Source organism: Falco rusticolus, chromosome 3, assembly GCF_015220075.1.
Source record: "Falco rusticolus isolate bFalRus1 chromosome 3, bFalRus1.pri, whole genome shotgun sequence".
Lineage (NCBI taxonomy): Eukaryota > Metazoa > Chordata > Aves > Falconiformes > Falconidae > Falco > Falco rusticolus.
Genome location: NC_051189.1, coordinates 81,073,891 through 81,093,186, shown reverse-complemented (window position 1 = coordinate 81,093,186; position 19,296 = coordinate 81,073,891). Strand labels below are relative to the sequence as shown.

The following is a 19,296-nucleotide window of genomic DNA, read 5'->3' as shown; positions in this document are numbered from 1 at the left end:
TTTTTCCCAAACAGACTGTAAAAACTCTGCAGTAGGCATTCAGGATTTCTTGCCTGCTGAAAGAATACAGGTTCATGACAAGCCATTTTTCCCACTATCATCATTCCTCAAAAAGGCAACATGCTGCTGAACCACAATTAAAACTGTTGAAGTGGCAGCTGTTACAGTTGTTCTGAATGAAAAGTTGACCATGACCTAGCAGCAGCAGAGGAACACAAATAAGTAGCCCCTGCTCCTGTTAGTCTTTGTTCTAACGGCGAACATAGGACATTACATACTTTGTTTTACATAATTAAGAACCTATCACTAGACAAATATATCTTGTGACTTTTAATAATTTCTTTGAATCCATTTTGTCAAGTTCACATATATCTAGGTTATTCTAATACAACCTTACTACTACAGTCCTCATTTGGAATAATGAAATTGCTGGTACAAAAGCCTCGGTCAACCCCTACAAGTTATAGCAAGGATTATTAACAGGAAAAAAGTATTCAAGCAAGACAGTGCAAACCATATTTTATTAGTAAGGGATTCCTGGGAAAGATGTAGGCAATCTGAATAGAAGTGTCTCTGTTAAAAATTGCTACAGATATTATACAATAGCAAGCATACGTGTTTTCTCCTTCTGGAATCAGCAGAACAGAGTTCATTTTCATACAATGTATTTTCAAGAACAAAATTTCAGTATCAAATATTTTCAAATAGAGAAATTCTGTCAAGGCTGCTTAAAGGGGAAGGGAGCACGAGTGAAGCATGACAAATAAATGGGATATTGTTTAAACAAAAGGCGGTTCTAGCATTTGACCAAGCTGATCATATGCTTTTCACCAGTGTACCTTGGCCTTGAAATGCAAGAATCAGAAACAGTTAGGTTGGAAAAGCCCCTTAAGATCATTGAGTCCAACTGTTAATCTAGCACTGCCAAGCCCACCACTAAACCACGTCCCTAAGTGCCACATCTACGCAGCTTTAAACACCTCCAGGGATGGCGACTCCATCACTTCCCTGGGCAGCCTGTTCCAATGCTTGACAACCCTTTTGGTAAAGAAATTTTTCCTAATATCTAATCTGAACCTCCTCTGGTGCAACCTGAGTCCATTTCCTCTCATCCTCTCACTTTTTACTTGGGAGAAGAGTGCGATTGACACTCACCTTTACAACTACCTCCTTTTAGGTAGCTGTAAAGCACAGTAAGGTTTCCCCAGAGCCTCCTTTTCTCCAGACTAAAGAACCCCAGTTCCCTCAGCTGCTCCTCATAATATTCTCTAATGAACATCCTCAAATTCTGTACTTAAGGTTCCAGCAGTATAAGAATATAAAATATGAACACACAAAGAACAGAAATCTCCTCTTTTTTTAATAATCCAGTTAACTGAAATTCCTAAAGGCACTGACATTCACACTTTACAGACCTTTACTTTTCCTTTTCTGTAACAACAGAAAGAACACTGATAAGCTGTCAGAGCATCAAGTTTCAGACCCCTATCCTGCTATAGGTAAGCCATAAATTAACTTTATGTGAGCAAACCAGCTGAACTTTTATCATGATAAATATTTAGAAGCATAGCACAAGAGCATAACTGAGGCATCAGTACAGATTTTCTGTAAACTATGATAAATACTACTGACTACAGAGAGCTACAGCTCTTGAATATAAGGAGACATACTGAACACTATGCATTCTTTCCTATTGTTTACTATTAAGAGAAGATTTGCCTTTCCATAAAAGGCCGAAAAATGTAAAAGGAGGTGGTGGATTACAGACTGAAGTGCTGCAGCCAGATTTTTTTTTTACTGGTTGGTTGTCCCATTAGTGATTTTTTAACAAATATTCCTAAAGACACAAGATATTAATTCACCATAAGCTATGCAGGTATTTAAACACCTAGAGGAGGCAGTGCTCTTTGAACAGTGTATTTTTTTCCCCTAAAACAATTTTGATAGCTGGATGATTTTGATATCAAGATTTAAAAAACTGCCATGGGCATGTGGGAGGGTTTGGGAGCATCTCAATATACAAGACTAGTTTCTAAAATTCTCTTCAGAATATGCTTTAAGTGGTCCTATTGAACTTTTATTGTCTACTAACTCCACTTTAGCATTGAAGAGTAAAACATCCTCCTCACTATCCTCTCCCCAGGGAACTTCATGACTGAGTGTTCATCAAAACAGCTAGGATCAAATGTCAAATTACAGCATGATAACTAAAACAACAGGAGAAGCTTCACTAAAGGAAGGATGCAAACACTAAAGAAATTATTAAACAATTTCAGAATCAAGTAAGGTGTCAAAGGAACGGGTATTCCTATGTTCTCCCAAAGCTGTTCTGTTTGAATATTGGCTGAGAGCAGGATCAATCATCCCAGTGAACATAAGGAGCAACCAGCAGTTGCTGGTTAGTTAGTATGGTAAGTTATCATCACTGCAGGACTGTCAGTTTCTCTCTCCGCCTTCCTTTAACTAATTCAGTCAATAACAGATTTTTTTGTTACACTTACTTACACTACTGAATAAATCCTTACTGATAGCCAAGACTTCAGTGAAGAAAGTACTGTATAAACATGGCAGGAAGAAGAAGAGGACAAAACAACTGTTAAGCAGAAGCTTGGGTCACAAAGTCCTTTTTTTCACAGCTCATTTCCAAAATGTGCTTTTTTTAACTAATATCTAAGATATTAAAGGTTAAGTTCACCAGATGCATTACTTTGATTACTACAGAAGAGTAACTCAACAGCGAAGACAGAATTTTGAGCTTTAGACAAAGCTTACTGCGATACCATACAGGAAAAGTCTGCATCTGGCAAACATATTACCAATTTGTTCGGAAAAACATAACCCAACATAGAAAGTGTAAACAGATCAGAAGACACTTGGTAAAAGTCTGATTTCCGAAGTATATTAACAGCAGCTTTGGCATTTTTTTTTGTTTGCTTTTGTAGTGGTTTTTGGTTTTTTTAATTATTATTCTTTGGTTCTTGGTTTGGGGTTTTGTCTGTGTTTGGTTTTTTTTTTTTATTTTCTGTAGAATTAATTTCTTAGATTTCTTTTCTCAGCAATTCCAAAAAACTCTTTAATATCACAAGCAGCAAAGGACACAGATGTGCCTGAAACTCCAAAGTCAGTATGCTTGGGATCCTATTAAGTTTTTGAAACCCTTCTGGAGTCCTTCGGGACAAAAATGTAATGGTATGAGAGCTGACTTAATAAAATAAGCAGCACAGATTCCAGACTTTTGGATTACAAAAATCATCTAAACCATTATCAACAGGAGAAGGAAGACACTTTTTTTTTAAACATAATAGTAAGAGAATTTTGTAAAAATCTTAAGGTGTTTCTTCTTTATATAGTAAGTTAGAAGACTTACACAATTGTTAACAGTGTTACACTGGCCTAAGTATCCCAAATAAAGAATGCCTTCCAAAAATAGTGTTGAGTGAGAAAACACATTGAATATTGAGATCGTTATCAGATGGTTATCAAGTTTGAGAGGTAGACAATCTTAATCTATTATTTGGGAAAGGTAGCACTACAATACTTAATGCCATTTACATAAAGAGTTATCTATACAGTGTCCATACCTGCATAAGAGCGCAAAGAGGAGGAACAACACTGTTTCCCACTTAACAGCAACTACATTCATCTAATGTCCTTGGTCTGCACCCAGTTCTCCTGGAAATGCAGATGCGGGGAAGAAAAGATTAGGAAGGCAAGGAAAAAAAAAGTAAACCCTATTTGTGTATGCAGGCAAATAACAGGCAGAACACACTACTCAGATTGCAGGGAGGGTGATTTGGTTCACAGCATGATCCTCAGGACAGCGTGTCTAGATCAAGTGGACCTGCAGAGAAGGAAGTACCAGAAATCCTACACAGAAGGTTCCATGATGTGAATTCAAATACACTGCCTAACATGTATTTATGATGATGCTCCACTGCTGGAAAAGCATTTCTGTTCCTATTCACTGTGTCCATTAGATTCTGGGTTTACATTAAAAAGAAAAGTAGTAACTAATAGCAGCACTGATGCAAAGGCTTTGTCACAGCAATGATCAGACTATGTTGTTAACCTGTAAAGTATTATCTGTTACAGAAAGCATCAATTTCAAAAACAGTATTAAAAACACAGCTCAGTACACAAAAGGGATCACAATTTTTCGGCCCTTTGGATAGTCTTCAAATTTCTCAAGGTACCATCTGAAAAGCAAAGACAGAAATCCAATGAGTATTGAGTCTTAAAAATGCTGGCAAGGTAATTAAGTAATTGTACAATGTGTTCAATTTAATCCATGTATTTTCTGGATACAAACTGAAAAAATGCCTTTAGAACCTACTCTGGATGGAAAACTGCCATTTACCACACCCATGCTAATGACATCTAATCACCAACTACGAACGAAACAGTTACTGCTGCCAGCAGTGGGAAATCAAACCAACGGATGTGGTGAAAGCAGACAGGAAAGGAATAGCCTGTTTTTTCAAAATGTATGTTGTTATGCATCCTGACTATTCGCATTTTAGCAGTCAAGGGGAAAAAATAATATAAAAAAAACATCCAAGGGGCTAACATATCAAATTGTACAATGACTTCACATGGAAGCGGGGGATACTCCACATACTGGGATGACAGTCACTGTTCTAGATAGAAACATCTTCAGTTCCAGTCGGGATTTGGATAATCAAACTTAACATGGCAAACATTACACTAACCTTACTGCTAATCCCCCTCAAAGACCACCACTGCTTTCAAATCAGACAATGTTAAGAGAATAAATGCATAGCACTACCAAATATTATTTGTCTGGTCACCTTATAAAACAATTTTACTCCCATTTTCAAGTATTTATTCCTCTGCTTCTTTAAAATAAAAAAAAGAATGAACTTCATCCGGGCTCCTCCAAGGTACAGGTATTCATATTATTAATTAGCTAACTGCAAGAATAAAGCTGGAATAAGCAGAGAACAAAACATAAAATGCATGCTAACCTGCAGCTGTGGAATATCAGCATTACAGTATTTATCCTTTTCAGCCCTTTATCTAAGTTTTTCAAACTAAACACACTACACCAAAATTATTTCTTCACTTACACAGATTTGTTAGCGTGTTTCGGGTTTTTTGTTTAGTGGGTTTTTTCTGTACCCCCCTTCCATTTTTATGCATTTTTTCTTTAGTGCAAATTACTTCCTTTAATGAAGTTTAGTTTTTTCATAATGCTTTCTAAGTCAAGAGTTCTGAAAGAGTGCTGTCAAGGCTTAACAGACAGGAACCAGCAATGGAATTTGAGCCTGAAGAACATCATACAAGGAGAGGCTGAGGAACCTGACATTGCTTAGTCTGGTGAGGAAGGGACTAAGGGGCACTGTTACTGCTGCCTACGGGTACTGGAAGGGGAGACAATGGAGCAAAACTATGAATGAAATGCAAAGTCTTGTAGCTGGAACGCAATGGCCTCACGCAGAAGCGGAGACCAGGGACTGACTGGCTAGCTAGGAGCTCTACACAAAAGGACAGACATCCTGGTGAACATTTTGAACATGAGTCAGTAATGGGTCTGTGCAACGATGAAGGCTAACTGCATACTGGCCTGCCTACAAGTATAGAGCATCAGTTCAAGGGAAGTGCTTATTCTGTGCTATTCAGCAGTTGAGAGCCTGCATCTGCCTTACTGCCTCCAGCTCTTGGCCTCCTGTGCAATAAAGATGTCCACAAGCTGGAGAAGAATCCAGCAGATGGTCATTAAGACAACTGCATAGCTGGAACATATGAGAAGTTGAGGGACCTAGGCTTGTTCAGCCTGGAAAAGAAGTTAAGAGGCAGATCTGACTGCAGTCTTCCACTGCCTACAGTGGTGTCGGAGAGAAGGCAGAACCATACCCCTCCTGGGAGCACACAGCAAGTGGACAAGTGGCAGGGGATAAAAGTTGCAACATGGAAAAAATCCAGCTGGACGTAAGGAAAAAAAAAACCTCTTCCCCATGGGAATGAGAAAATTCCTGTCCCAGTGCTTTGCCAGAGATGTGCTGAGGCCTCCACCCCTGGAGATAGACACTCAGCACTCAACTGGATGAGGCCCTGGGCAACCAGGTATAGCCTTGCGGTTAGCCCTGGTTGGAGCAGGTCACACCAGATGACTGCACAACCTTCAGATGCTACTCCCAACCCAAGATATCCTGTGACTCTTCTCAGTAATACCTGGTGGTAAAACAAGGAAAGATGGTCACAGGCAACAGGCTTGGATGGTTCAGGTTGGATAGTAGGAAAAACTTGTTCACTGGTAGGGTAATGCAGACCTGGAACACACTACAAACAAGGTGCAGGAAAACCTCTGTTTCTGGAGGTTTTCAAGACTCCACTAGACATAGCCATGGCCACCCTGACAGACTGTTAGCAGTTGCATTTTTTTCAACTTACTTCCTCCATATATTCATGTTTATTTGCTTTTATACCCCTAAGTTTCAGCACAAGAATCTAAGCAGGAAACTGAAAGTAACTAGATTAAGATTAAGGTGATCAAATTCTTCTAAACATGCTATTCCTTAAAGGCAATTCTTTCAAGAAACAAGTTTTCTCAAATTATGATCCTTCTGTCTTCTGTAACTTCAAATTTTAGTATTATAGAAACAAGTTTGAGCTGCAAGGGGAAGTATAGTGTATTATCAATTAAAACAATTTTCCCAAACTTTTCTATAATCTTTGCAGATCCAGAATGAACTATGGTCATTTAAACATTATTTTGACTACCTCATTGTACACACTGTGTGTTTATGCTCAGTATTCTCCCATTGAAATTCTGCAGTGCTTGATGCTACTCAAAGTATTCTCTATCATATTCTCCACTACAGTAGCAGCCTCACAAGACTTGCTGTGCAACATCCCTATGGAATGAGGCATAATTTGTTGAATGGAAATGAAGTGTACAGAAATTATAAGACACAAACACTTACTGATGGTGTTGTTTTGCCCTTGAACCCAAGATGAAAAGTGTACACAGTGCAAATGCAAGGCTTTCAATGGTGCAGCAGGCAAGGGCAAACCCAAACCATTCCAGGATCTCTCCAAAAAAGTTGGCTCCACTGACATACTCAAACATTCCTCCTGAAAGCAGGACAGAGTAATTTTAAAAGCACCTTAATCTAGGAGATGTGCAATGCTATCTTTCACTGTAAGTCAAATAAGAGCTGTATCACTAATGTCCGATTTTTAAATCCAGTTTTTCAGTTCAAGCTATTCTATGAAGCATTACTTAATACCTCATTTATAGACAGACCTTCCCCAGCGTCATTTTGCCTCTTCAAATCATGAAAGAAAAGCAGATTTATCAGCATCAGAAGTGAGTTCATGCCTCTAAATAATTACTGATATCAAACTAGCTCTTTGATCATAAACTAAACCTTTCTTAAATCCTGTAAAAATAGAAAATATGCTCCCCTTCAAGAGTCCCAGAAAATATTCATAGGGTTAGTTAACATACATAATTTAATTAATTTAATTCTTTAAATTCTTAGTTAATTTACAGTTCCAAAGTTATCCTCTAGTTTAAAATGTGTTGCCCTTTTGTTCCCCTCCACTTTCAGGTCTACTGCTTTGGCCCTGACACTCCATGAAAGAAGTAATTGGCAGTCCACATTAAATGTATTTTACAGCCAATTATGCATGAACAATCAGTACTCACCTGCTGGGAATTTTATAAAGTAAGAACTTTCACCCTAATTCCAAAGTTAGTGTAAAAACTGGTAACATCTTGGTATGTGCTTTAGCAGCAGGCCTAAACAAACAAGTATTTGCCAAGTGTAATAAAAGACATGCTTTGACTTTGCTTTAATTTACTTCACCTTCGTGACAAAAGCAGAATTCTAGCACTTAAACTGGATAATCCATATCAACAACATCAACTCCTCCTGATCATGCAGCAAATATCTTATTTCCTTCAGAATTTTTTTGTACACTGAACATAATACAGTATGTTCATGTTCTTTTACTCATGGGCACTTGGATTTGCATCTGTTAAAAGTTACCTTTCCTGGTGACGAATAAGTCCACTGCCTTATATACCTAGTTCTACCAGTTTTATTAAGAAATCTCACTAAAAACTAAGAAAGCAACAGCTAAAGGAAAACACTTAGATAAACAGCAGAATTCAGAGGTAAGCTATTATTTTTACGCTCTCACCGAGTGTAATATACCTAGAAGAATCTAACATTTCCAGAAGTGTCAATAAACTTTAACACTTCAATAGGCTCCTTAAGAAGTCCTTTCATATTCTTCATTTTCCCAGGAAGGCCAGAATTTATAGTGCCTGACTTCCTTTGGGTTTCTGTCCTCTTTTCCCCATGTATCTCTTATGGCAGTAGCTGCTCTCCAGTTACCTAAGATCCCTCCCTCTTCATATGTGGGACAGCTTAAGATGGGCCAGCCACACATAGTTGCTGAGTACTTTCTGCCTTCCCTTCCTGCCCCCGCACTGGGATGATAATTCAGGTCATCTTTCTCCACCTACCTGCTGAGTCTCATAAAAGTTGTGGGATGCTATGTTACATTTTTAACACTTTCTAAAAATGCAGCCAAAGTTGGTCAAGAAATCAAATGACTTGCACAAGCCACATGATATCATGAAATAGATCCCTTACAATACTTGGCTTAAGGGCGAGGGGAGGGGGGAAGTGTTTCCCACGCTATGAAATCACTTCTCTGAATAGACCACTACTATTTCCAGTTTCCCCTTGTATCACAAATTACTATCTTCCCTAAAAAAACCCAAGCTTTAAAAGGTCATCTTTACACAGAATCATTTTAGGTTGGAAGGGACCTCCTGAGATCACCTAGTCCAACCCCCTTGGCTCAAGCAGTGTCAGCTAGAGCAGGTTACCCAGGACCATGTCCAGTCCAGTTGTGAGTATCTCTGCAGATGGAGACTCCACAATTCCTCTGAGCAACCTGTTCCAGTTTTTGCTGTGAGGGTAGTCAAACACTGTGTTCAGATATGATTTCAGGTCTTCTGAATTTTTTGCCCAGTGACTCTGCTCTTGTCACCAGGCGCCACTGAGAAGAGCCTGGCTCCCTCCTCTTCATTCTCTCCCATCAAGTACTTATACACATTGATAAGAACTCGCTGAACCTTCTCGTCTCCAGGCTGAACAGTCCCAGCTCTCTCCACCTCTCCTCATGAGAGATATTTTATTGCTACAGAAATTTCTGTAACATTTTTACTCACCTCTTGGTATCTTGTAACCAGTTTCTCCTGGCTTTCTCAGATTTCTGAGAATATGATCAGAATGAATATTGATTGCCATGCCCATCAGCCACCCTATAAAACCTGAAGAGAAATATTTAAAATACTATCTTTAGTATACTGAGCCAAAGTGCTTGTTCAGAAAACAAACCACAGTCATATATCACGTTAGGCACGTTATCTCAAAGCAGTAGTAATGCAAGCAGCTTAAGCAATTCTGGTGACATCCTGCACAATCCCAGTCCCACACTGAGCTCTTAAGTCAGCAGAGTTCACAGTAATTAACAGGTTTGTAGATAAGAATATACTCACAGTACTATCCCTGTGTTGCTAGACTTATATAAATGTATCCATGTGCATATATACAGATGTAATGTGTCTATTTCCCTAACTTCCACATAGAAAAACAAATACACCAAAATCTTAAACAGCCAAAGAAACAGCCAATCTCATTCCTGCCAGAGGGACACATCTTAGTTCCCTTTTTTTTTGTACTGAAAATATACCAGAGTTTCCACAGCAGACTTCCATGCAATAAAAGGAATAATAGAATTGGAAGGAATTCACGCACTATTTACTTATGTCATTCAACAAAATGGTTTCATGATTTATACCAGGCTTTCACAGAAACTGAAATTATTGTTGCATTCTACATCCTTATATCTTGTTGCCATAACTGTATGGGATAAATCAAAAAGGAATTTAGGATTGAAATTCAGTATTTTCACCCTTCCATTCTCAGTCTTTGGCTACATGTTACCTATGTAAATCTTCCTCTGAAGGCAGTGTTCCTTGTTACTATGAGCAGACAAGATTCAGGTTGTCAGGGTAGATCCATTATATTGTTTTGAAACCACTTCTAAAGTTATCAATTTTTATTTAAATTACCAAGAAAATGCCAATGATGCTCTTCTAGAACATGCCAGATATAGAAAGTTTTGCTTTTTTGCACCCATCACTCAAGTCTTTCAGATGGCTTGCTCTCAATTCAGAGAAATCCAGTAGTACGACCATCTCAGCAAAGACATGAAGTAGACATCCAGAGGTATAAGGCCATCTTGCAAGTTGTCAGAGCATACTTTACCAAAACTTAAGCCAATTTCAAAGGGAAGCTGCAGATGTAAGTGGATCTTGCCTCTCAAACAAGTTATTAGATAGACAGCTTTCTTCTCTCAGCCCTTTGTGGGCTGTGTTTACTTTAAAGGACTTAGCTGTCTGCTTCCACATGGATCAGGAGGAAATAAATGACTGCTCTGCATAGAAATAGAGGTTTCTGCATGAAAGCTTTCTCCATATTTACCTACATAAATAAAAACATTGTTCAATTAGCTTCTTACAATCTGCTGACATTAAAAAACTAGTAGCAGAATTTAGTTCTGCAGAAAAAGCACGTTTCTTAACTTTTTGTTTATACAGCACAGTGCCAGAAGCTTCAATTAGCAATCAAGGTGTGTATATGCCACAAAGTGTTTTCCATAGGAAATCTACCATAATACTTTCAACTATATAATCAATGTAATTATACCATCATGAGACAGATTAGATCAACGTAATGAGGATTTTACAAACCAATTCATGTAATGACAGCATTCCAAAACTGAGAGAATAATTCAAATGCTGTCGAATTCTACTTTGAGGAAGAGGTAATTTTTAACTTCTTTTCCCTGCAAAAGAGATCTTTATCCCAATAGAGAATATTGGATCCCCACTGCATCCAGCAACAAAAATAGTCTCTCAGCATTAGTAATTATGTATCAGTTTGCAAATTGCCAGAGAAGATTGAGACTACCTTGGAAAACAAGGGATGTTATTCATACAACTAAATAAGCAAGTTATGTCTATCCATAAGACCATTTGAAAGGAAATTTCTGAACAGATTAATGCTACTTAAATATAAACAATGTTTCTACTAATTTACTTCAGTATTGGCATGAAGAAAAATCTATCCTGAAAGGTAGTAGCAGTTCTAGAAAGAACACTAAATTTCCTCCTGAGGAAATCAGAGACCCTTTGATTTCCCTGAAATGCCACCGTAGTTTTGGACAATGTTAGTGTACTCTAAATTGGTGTCTGTTTGTAAAATATATATGAGCTACTAAGAACTTTCCAGATAATGCAAAAAAGACCGGAGCTTGCTTTAGGAGTGCCCAATTACTACATAAGATCAGTTGATTCTGTGCATTTTTACTCCTCTTACTTGAAAACTACCACATGTCAGAAGAAAACAAATCTCTCTTCATGGACAACAAGCTGATGAACATGGGCTATTTTCACAGCACTCCTCTTCAATTTGAAGACCCACTTCCCTGTGCCTGTTCTCTCCGGGCATTGTACTTCACTGTCCTCATCCTCAGATTCCCACCATGGCAGAGTCCCAGGACTGCACTCTACAAAGCCAAGAGCTGGTTACGCACCATGACCTGCATGACTTGGCTTCCACCACAGGGAAACAGATATGTAAACAGGGAGGGAGCCACAGGATGCACCACACGACGTAGATGACCTCATGAGGCTATTAAACTCAACAGGCTTTTTTCCTTCATCAGGATAAAACTGGAGATTAAGTCCTGGGTTTGTACCAGAACATTTGCATAAGAAGGACAGTAACTAGGTCTGTATTACCAAACAAACTAGTGCAACAGAAAAGCACAGGTGCGCTGTTGCACCAGTGTCCTCTTTACCCTGGCCCATATAAAAATCTCATGCAAAATGAGCCTGCTCTTGTTCTGCAGGCTCTTTCAGAGTGACAGTATGGGAACTGCTGTCTGGCTGACCTCCCCACTCTGGGTTTCGAAAATACATAGTGCCAGATGCTGTATAGAAACATCAGGAGGCCAGTTTCTACAGCTGCACTGAAGGTGCCTGGTAGACACCTCAGGTGAACCAGTGCCTCATGTCATACTGTGTAGTTAGTCATTCCAAGAAGGCACAGAATCATTTGGATCATCCAGACGCCTGTAGATATTAGGAGAGATACTGACTAACCCCCATCCCTCCATCACAAGACCATATCCAGATGGAGACAATGCCCATGCTCCCTCCATGTCTGTTCCGTGTAGAAAGCAGAAATGCCATGTGTGCCTGGTTGCCTGACTGACGGATTAAGTGCTTCACGCAACAGACTAGGTTCTGATGTTCCATCACCTGCACCTTCCGAGTTATAGGTACTTCTCTGCTTTGCACAGCTCCTGCGAAGAAAAGTGGTTTGATGCACAGAAGGGTTAGCCATCAACATTAGAAGAAAGTAGTTGAATGGGGATTTAAAGGAGTAAGAAAAGACATACAACATATTGCCAAGAGATTGATGAAGCTAAAGCAAGCAAAGGAAGGAGTTTCCAGTTAGAGATGCAGACAGATTAGGAAAAAACACAAGGGTGAAACATGCAGGTACTCTTGGTAAGTTCACAAGCTTTTTATTGGCACATACATGTAAGGTACACGCTGCAAGATGATGAAGTTGTTCTCACATTGGTTTGCAAGCTTATGGTTTTATCAACCATTGTACTGCGTTTGAAACTGAACATTTCCATTTCTTCTGAAAACGGAAGAGTTCAGTGTTCTGAACTAAATCAATACTGTCCAGAGAAACCATGAAAGAACCACATCAAAACTGTATTGCTGCTCCAAATTAATTGCTAGTGTAGATATAAGTTATTACTTTCCCAGAATTAACTCCTAAACATCTGAAAACAGTCAATCTGTATAACTAAGGTTCCACAGACCAAATGCATCCATTGTTTGAACACACACACCCACACACCCATGATGGTTAATCAGCCTAATTTCTCCAAATTTCTGTTTTCACTGCAAATTTATCTCCTTTCAGCTTCCAACTACTGAACTTCGTTTGGCTGCTACTTGTAGACACTCTCCCATTTCCCTTCCATATATAACTTCATATAGATTGAAGAAATATCTTGCTAGCCCTCAGCAAATATGCTTTCTTACTATTGTTATTTTCTAGTCTTCTACTCAATTATTTTTTATTTTAGTCACTTCAAACAGAGGCTTAAAGGCACTGCCAGATGTTTCTGAAGAACTAGAACATAACAGTCCAGTTGTTCAGGGAGCATCCAGTATACAATAAAGCACTTCTGCATTTCAGATGACCAAAGCTACAAGCATAAATTGCAGATATTTGGAGGTACCTAGCTGGGATAAATACCAAATAGCAATTATATCTATCCACTATGTTCCAATTACGTTGATGTCCACTACAAAACAAAAATAAAAAAGCCCAAAAGATATTCTAGTTACAGGAATAAAGGAAACAAGTCTTAGGTTTGCCTGTTTCATAGCCACACCAAACTTTATGGAAAGATTTGTGTAATAACAGTGTCAAAAAAGCCAGTGAGTGATACTATTGAAATGGTTGCTATGTATACCAAGAACCTTTCTTAGTTTTCAGGATAACTTTTATAAGTCAAAGTATTGCTTTAAATCATCATGAAAGCAACACTCTGCTTATGATTAGCAGTACTGGAAAAAAAATACATTTAAGTAGATATTGCAAACTAGCATTGGGGGGGGGGGGTGCGGTGGGGAGAGGAAAACCACAACCCACAATGCAAAACTTAAACGCAAGCCAGACTAATTCATACACGGAAGTATTCATAACTGAAGGCATATGAACCTAACCATTTTCATTTATCCCTTTCAGAAATGCTTTAAAATAAAAAAACAAAACAAAACACAAAAAAACCTAGAACACCCAAGGAAACCTGAGCAACATTCTTATTACCTTAATTTAAGATCTTTCAGTAAGAAGGAATTGATGTATGGCTCCTGACTCATTACTTGTTTACAACACTGTATTGAGATATTTTTTGATTTAGATGCTAAATTAGGACACTGGAAACAAAGTTTGCATTGCATCAAAGTCTTAAATTTTGATCAACAGATCATTTAAGAAGTTTTTTGTTGGATCAAAGTTTAAGGAGACTGGAATTTCAAAAGTATATCCAATTTCCCAGTGCCCACTGAAGTCATTCCCTTGTACTTTCAATTTTTCCATTTTTAGAGCACAAGCAGTACTGCCTCCTAATCTTGGCAGGCAAGAATCTATTTCAATTTAAATTTCTTCAGTCTTACATTCATGACAGCATTTAGCACAGTGGCCCTCTATTGTCATCTGCTATAACACCATAATACAGATAAAAACTTATTCTTGCTGTAAAAGGCTTAGGAAATCTGGAAGAAACACTAACTTTCTCTGGCTCCAGAATAACAACAAGAATTGTACTGGGTGTGCTGGGTTTGGCTGGGATAGAGGTAATTGTCTTCATAGTAGCTAGTATGGGGCTGTGTATAGGACTTGTGATGAAAATACCACGGATAATGCAGAGATGTTTTCATTACTGCTGAGCTGTGCTCACACAGAGCCAAAGCCTTTTCTGCTCCTCACCCACCAGCAAGCAGGCTGGGGCAGGGGGGACAAGAAGCTGGGAGGGGACACAGTTGGGACAGCTGAGCCCAACTGACCGAAGGGATATTCCATACCACGACACCGTGCTCAGCATATAAAGCCGAGAGAAGAAGGAAGGGGTGGGGGAATGTTCAGAGTGATGGCGTTTGTCTGCCCAGCTGCTACACATGTTGGAGCTCTGCTGTCCTGGGGATGGCCGAGCACCTGCCTGCCCATGGGAAGCGGTGAATGAATTCCTTGCTTTGCTTGCGTGGACGGCTTTTGCTTTACCTACTAAACCGTCTTTATCTCAGCCCATGAGTTCTCACTTTTCCAATTCTCTCCCTCATCCCATTGGAGCGAAGCAAGCAAGCAGCTGCATAGTGCTCAGTTGCCAGCTGGGGTTAAACCCCGACATTGGTTCAGATCAGGGATCTACACAGCTCAGTATTATACCTTTGACTGACAAGGCCAAACATTCTGGTTTGTCTTCAGATCAAAGTGATCTTTCAGTAAAGATTTCCTTGGGAAAGGATACTATGTTTTTGACAGTAGGCAGAAGTAGATGCCTACAAAACAAAAGAATAGAGCAAAGACAATAATTTGTCACTTAATCTTAGCTTTTTAATCCATAAGCATGGTTTCAAGTATAAATGTAACCTCACTTCCCAATAGAGGTGAATGTTCAATCCCTCCATGCCCTTCCTTGTAGGGCAGTTTTGTTCTTGGACAAAGCCCAGTCCTATCACAAGGGTGGGTGGGTTGGTGTCTGTGTGCACACACGTGTAAATATCCCAACATCAAAGACTTTTGGCACCAGAAGTGTTATCTTGGTATTTAGCAGCTACCCTTACTGGATTTTTACTCCACTAATTTGTTCACTTCTGTTTGACCACATACAAACCTGCAGTACATATGACATCAAGAAACAAGGGATTTCCATTTAATCTACATGTAATGTGGATAACCTGCTTTGTTCTAAACCGGTATGCGGCTGGTTCCATTTAAAGCCTCATGGTTTAACCCCAGCCAGCAACCAAGCCCCACACTTGAGAATCTGAAAGTAATGTAAAACTCATGGGTCGAGATAAGAACGATTTAATCAGTAAAGCAAAAGCCTCACACACATGCAAAGCAAAGCAAGGAATTCATTCATCACTTCCCATGGGCAGGCAGGTGTTCGGCCATCCCCAGGACAGCAGGGCTCCACCACGCGTAACAGTTACTTGGGCAGACAAACGCCATAATGCCAAATGTTCTCCTCTTCCTTCTTCTTCCCCCAGTTTATATACTCAGCATGATGTCATATGACATGGAATATCCCTTTGGCTAGCTTGGGTCACCTGTCCTGGCTGTGTCCCCTCCATCCCTCTCGCTGGCAGGGCCCAAGGAACTGAAAAGTCCTTGATTTAGTATAAACATCACCCAGCAACAACTGAAAGCATCAGTGTCCTATCAACTTGTTCTCACATCAGAGCCAAAACACAGCACTGTATTAACTACTAAGAAGGAAATTAACTCTATCCCAGCTGTAACCAGGACAGGCTTTAAGCTCCTATACCCCCCAAAAAAAAATGCATGACCCATATTTACTTTGGTGTTAATGAATAAAGATGATAGTCAGCTCATCCAGCACTGACATTGTGGGAAGTGTGAGTTCACAGTTCTAAAATAAAAAAAAGGTTAAAAGGCTTACAGCTACAGCAAACAAGATAATTAATGATGGCAAAAGCTATAAAATAGGATTGAAGAGACCATAAGATTACAGTAAAAAATAAAAAGCTGTGAAGACAAAGGAAAATTACACCTAATGTTCTCATAACATGTTTTAACTCACCTGTGATGAAACATGGATCTTTTAACCAGCCTGAAGGGTATTTTGCGTAGTTGCTCAAGCTGCGGCCTTGCAAGTATCCATTGTAAACACAGAACAGAAGCGCTAGCACAAAAGTGAAAAACGGTGTTGGTTTTCCTTCCCGAATCAGAAGAGGAAATATGAGTGCCCTATAGCAAATAAGAAAAGAAAAAATTGTTGCATTAACAAACAGAAAAGATACTTTTGATGTCCTAAACTGTAATCCGTATTCCAAATTATCCTGCTCACCAAATTGTCAGTGGAGTTTTTGATCCCAGTTCAAAGGTTATGCTTGCTTTAACACCTAAATGTTGATTTTGCTGCCTCATCAGAATGACAAGATCAGTCCTCTCTCCCCTATGACACAAGTTTTGAACTTCATATCCAAGGCAATTACTTTGACCAGAGTAGCAAAGGCAGCTGAGGTTAAGCACAGTATATTTTTGTCTTCCTTTGTTCCTAAACCCTCAGTAGTATCACCAGGGTTTCTGGTATGAGCCAGCTCTCGCAATCTCTACTCCAAATGCACCAGCACTTCCAGGAGGAAAGTCAGTCCCCTTGAAATTAACCTAATTGAGCTCAGTTTCCTCCTTGCCTTAAAAGTCACTTAAAAACATTAATTGCTTTGTCTTGATAATCTTGGTCTTCCCTATGACACCTGTGCAAGATGCAATAAATCTACAACTGCCATACCATCTGGAAAAGGAATCTCAATCACTTTTCCCAGGGGATTACATGAGTAAATAAACAAGCTCCAAACAAGAAAAACAGGTGAAGGTTTTTATGGTCTTTCTGGTGTAACTAGCCAACTCCCAATCACCTATTGATTTTATTACAATCTATAACAATACAGGCACAGGACTACTGAAGCCTGAGCATTCTTCCATGTATTTTCCAGCTAACCAAGGACTACTGCTTTAGAGGAGCCTTTCCAAAGGAAACAAAACCGTAACAGCTTTCAAGAAAGAGTGATAAATTCATTAACATGATTATTTAAAGCCCGCTGCATTACAGTAAACAGAATTGGATAAGAGAGGTCTACTTCCAGTCTGCATTCACCTTCAGAACAGTCGCTCAGTCTGGCAACAGCAATAAGCAGCTGGAAAAAAGGAACCGCAGTACAGCTCTGCTTTCTGTACAAACCTTCACCTCACATTTCTAGCTTTTGCCCAGACATCAAAGATGAGTTAATCACCAAAGCTGATCTCTTTACTCTCAAGAGTGGAAAAAGAGGGAGTAAAGACACACTCCTGAGTTTGGCAAAGCCTGTCAGCCACCAGGCCAGCCATATGTTGCGTCTCTCTTGGCTGTGAGGACGTGGAATATTCACGGTCAAAAGCAACAGCCTCTTGCAACAAACACTGAAAGACAACCGTATCACCTGCCACACACCCCGCTTAAAATTAGCCAGACAAATCTCCCTCTGCTGTATTAGTATGGTGGCAAAATACCTGTGGAGTATTGCCAGAGACCTGAAGGCAACAGCAAAACCGTATCTGAGCTGCAGCTAAACGCCTTCTCCCAAGTAGTTTTACGAAATACCATTGACTACAGGGCAACGCGGGACACTCTGCTTAAGCTTCACTAGTATTTTAGTGAACATCCTGAACTGGAACGGACCCACAAAGATCATTGAGTCCAACTCACGAAACAAGCCCTGCGTTGAAAAAACATCATTGGAAGGAAAATATCTACTGTTTCACAACTTTAAAATAAGAATTATAGAACCATGGAGATAACAGAGGTAATCACAGGACAGAATCATAAAATCACGGGGATAACCGGCTTGTGGTGGCCAAGCATTCATAGCGACGTCACTTTTTGACCCTTTAGCATCACCACTTCCTATCATATTAAAACTATATCTGCATCCAGCGCTGAACTCCCCATATTGGGACACGGTGTCCTTTAAAACTACCTGGTCAAGTCATTGCTTAAAGGGAGGCCACCGCCAAGAGCTGCAGCAACTGGGCAGGACGGTGCACCCCGCCGGGAGCGCGCCCCGTGCCCCCCCGCCTGTGACACGGCCGACAGTCACCGCAGCAGCGCCGCAAGCACCGGCACGGAGCTCCCTGACTCAAGGGGCACAAAAGGCTCCACCGATTATTGCATTCCTTAAAAAACATTAGTTTGCATCGGAATTTCAGTTCCTGCAGCCAGAAAGCAGTAGCCGGGCGCGTCCATCAAGACGGACCCCGACCCGCGCTTCGCCCGCCCCCCGCCACCCCCCACCCCCCGGGCGGCCCCGAGCAGGAGCACCCGAGGGCGGCCCCCGCCCCGGCCGAAGGGCCGCACCTGTGTGCGTAGTGCACGGCGAAGCAGCCCAGCAGCAGGCGGTTGGGCCAGGCGGCGGCGACCGCCCCGCCGCAGGCGGCCAGCCCCAGGGGGACGAGGAGGGAGGGCAGCTCCTGCAGCGTCCAGGCGGGGCGGGCGGGCAGCAGCCAGCCGAAGCGCCGCGAGGAGTACCGGCCGTAGGGCATGGGGATGAAGCAGAGCAGCACGGCGGAGGCGGCGCCCAGGGCCACCAGCCCGTAGGAGAGGAGCTCCAGCAGCCGCTGCTCCTCCGGGCCCGACACCCGCCGCCAGAACTCGCACGCGTTGCCGGCCCCCATCCCCCGCCACCTGCACGAGCTCGCCCGCGCCGCGGTGCTTCCATTCACCGGCCGGCGGGAGCCACGCCCACCGGCACCGCGAACCAATCGGCGCGGGGGTGGGCGTGGCCTACACCGCCCCCTCCCGCCCCCGGCCGGCGGTTGGTGGGGCCGCTGCGTGCGGGAGGGGCGCCTGAGAGCGGAAGTCCCGCCGGGG

The 19,296-nt window shown here is 41.0% G+C and overlaps 1 protein-coding gene across 1 annotated transcript; it reads right to left on the bottom strand.

Annotated features, from left to right (window-relative positions):
* Positions 1-1,361: 1,361 nt before the first annotated feature.
* Positions 1,362-19,143, bottom strand: SRD5A1 (steroid 5 alpha-reductase 1). Its single transcript, XM_037381767.1, has 5 exons — positions 18,784-19,143; positions 16,471-16,637; positions 9,212-9,313; positions 6,945-7,095; positions 1,362-4,196 (listed from the first exon to the last, which is right to left on the bottom strand). The coding sequence occupies exons 1-5, from the start codon at positions 19,098-19,100 to the stop codon at positions 4,130-4,132; spliced, it is 804 nt and encodes a 267-aa protein (XP_037237664.1). The 5' UTR covers positions 19,101-19,143; the 3' UTR covers positions 1,362-4,129.
* Positions 19,144-19,296: the final 153 nt, after the last annotated feature.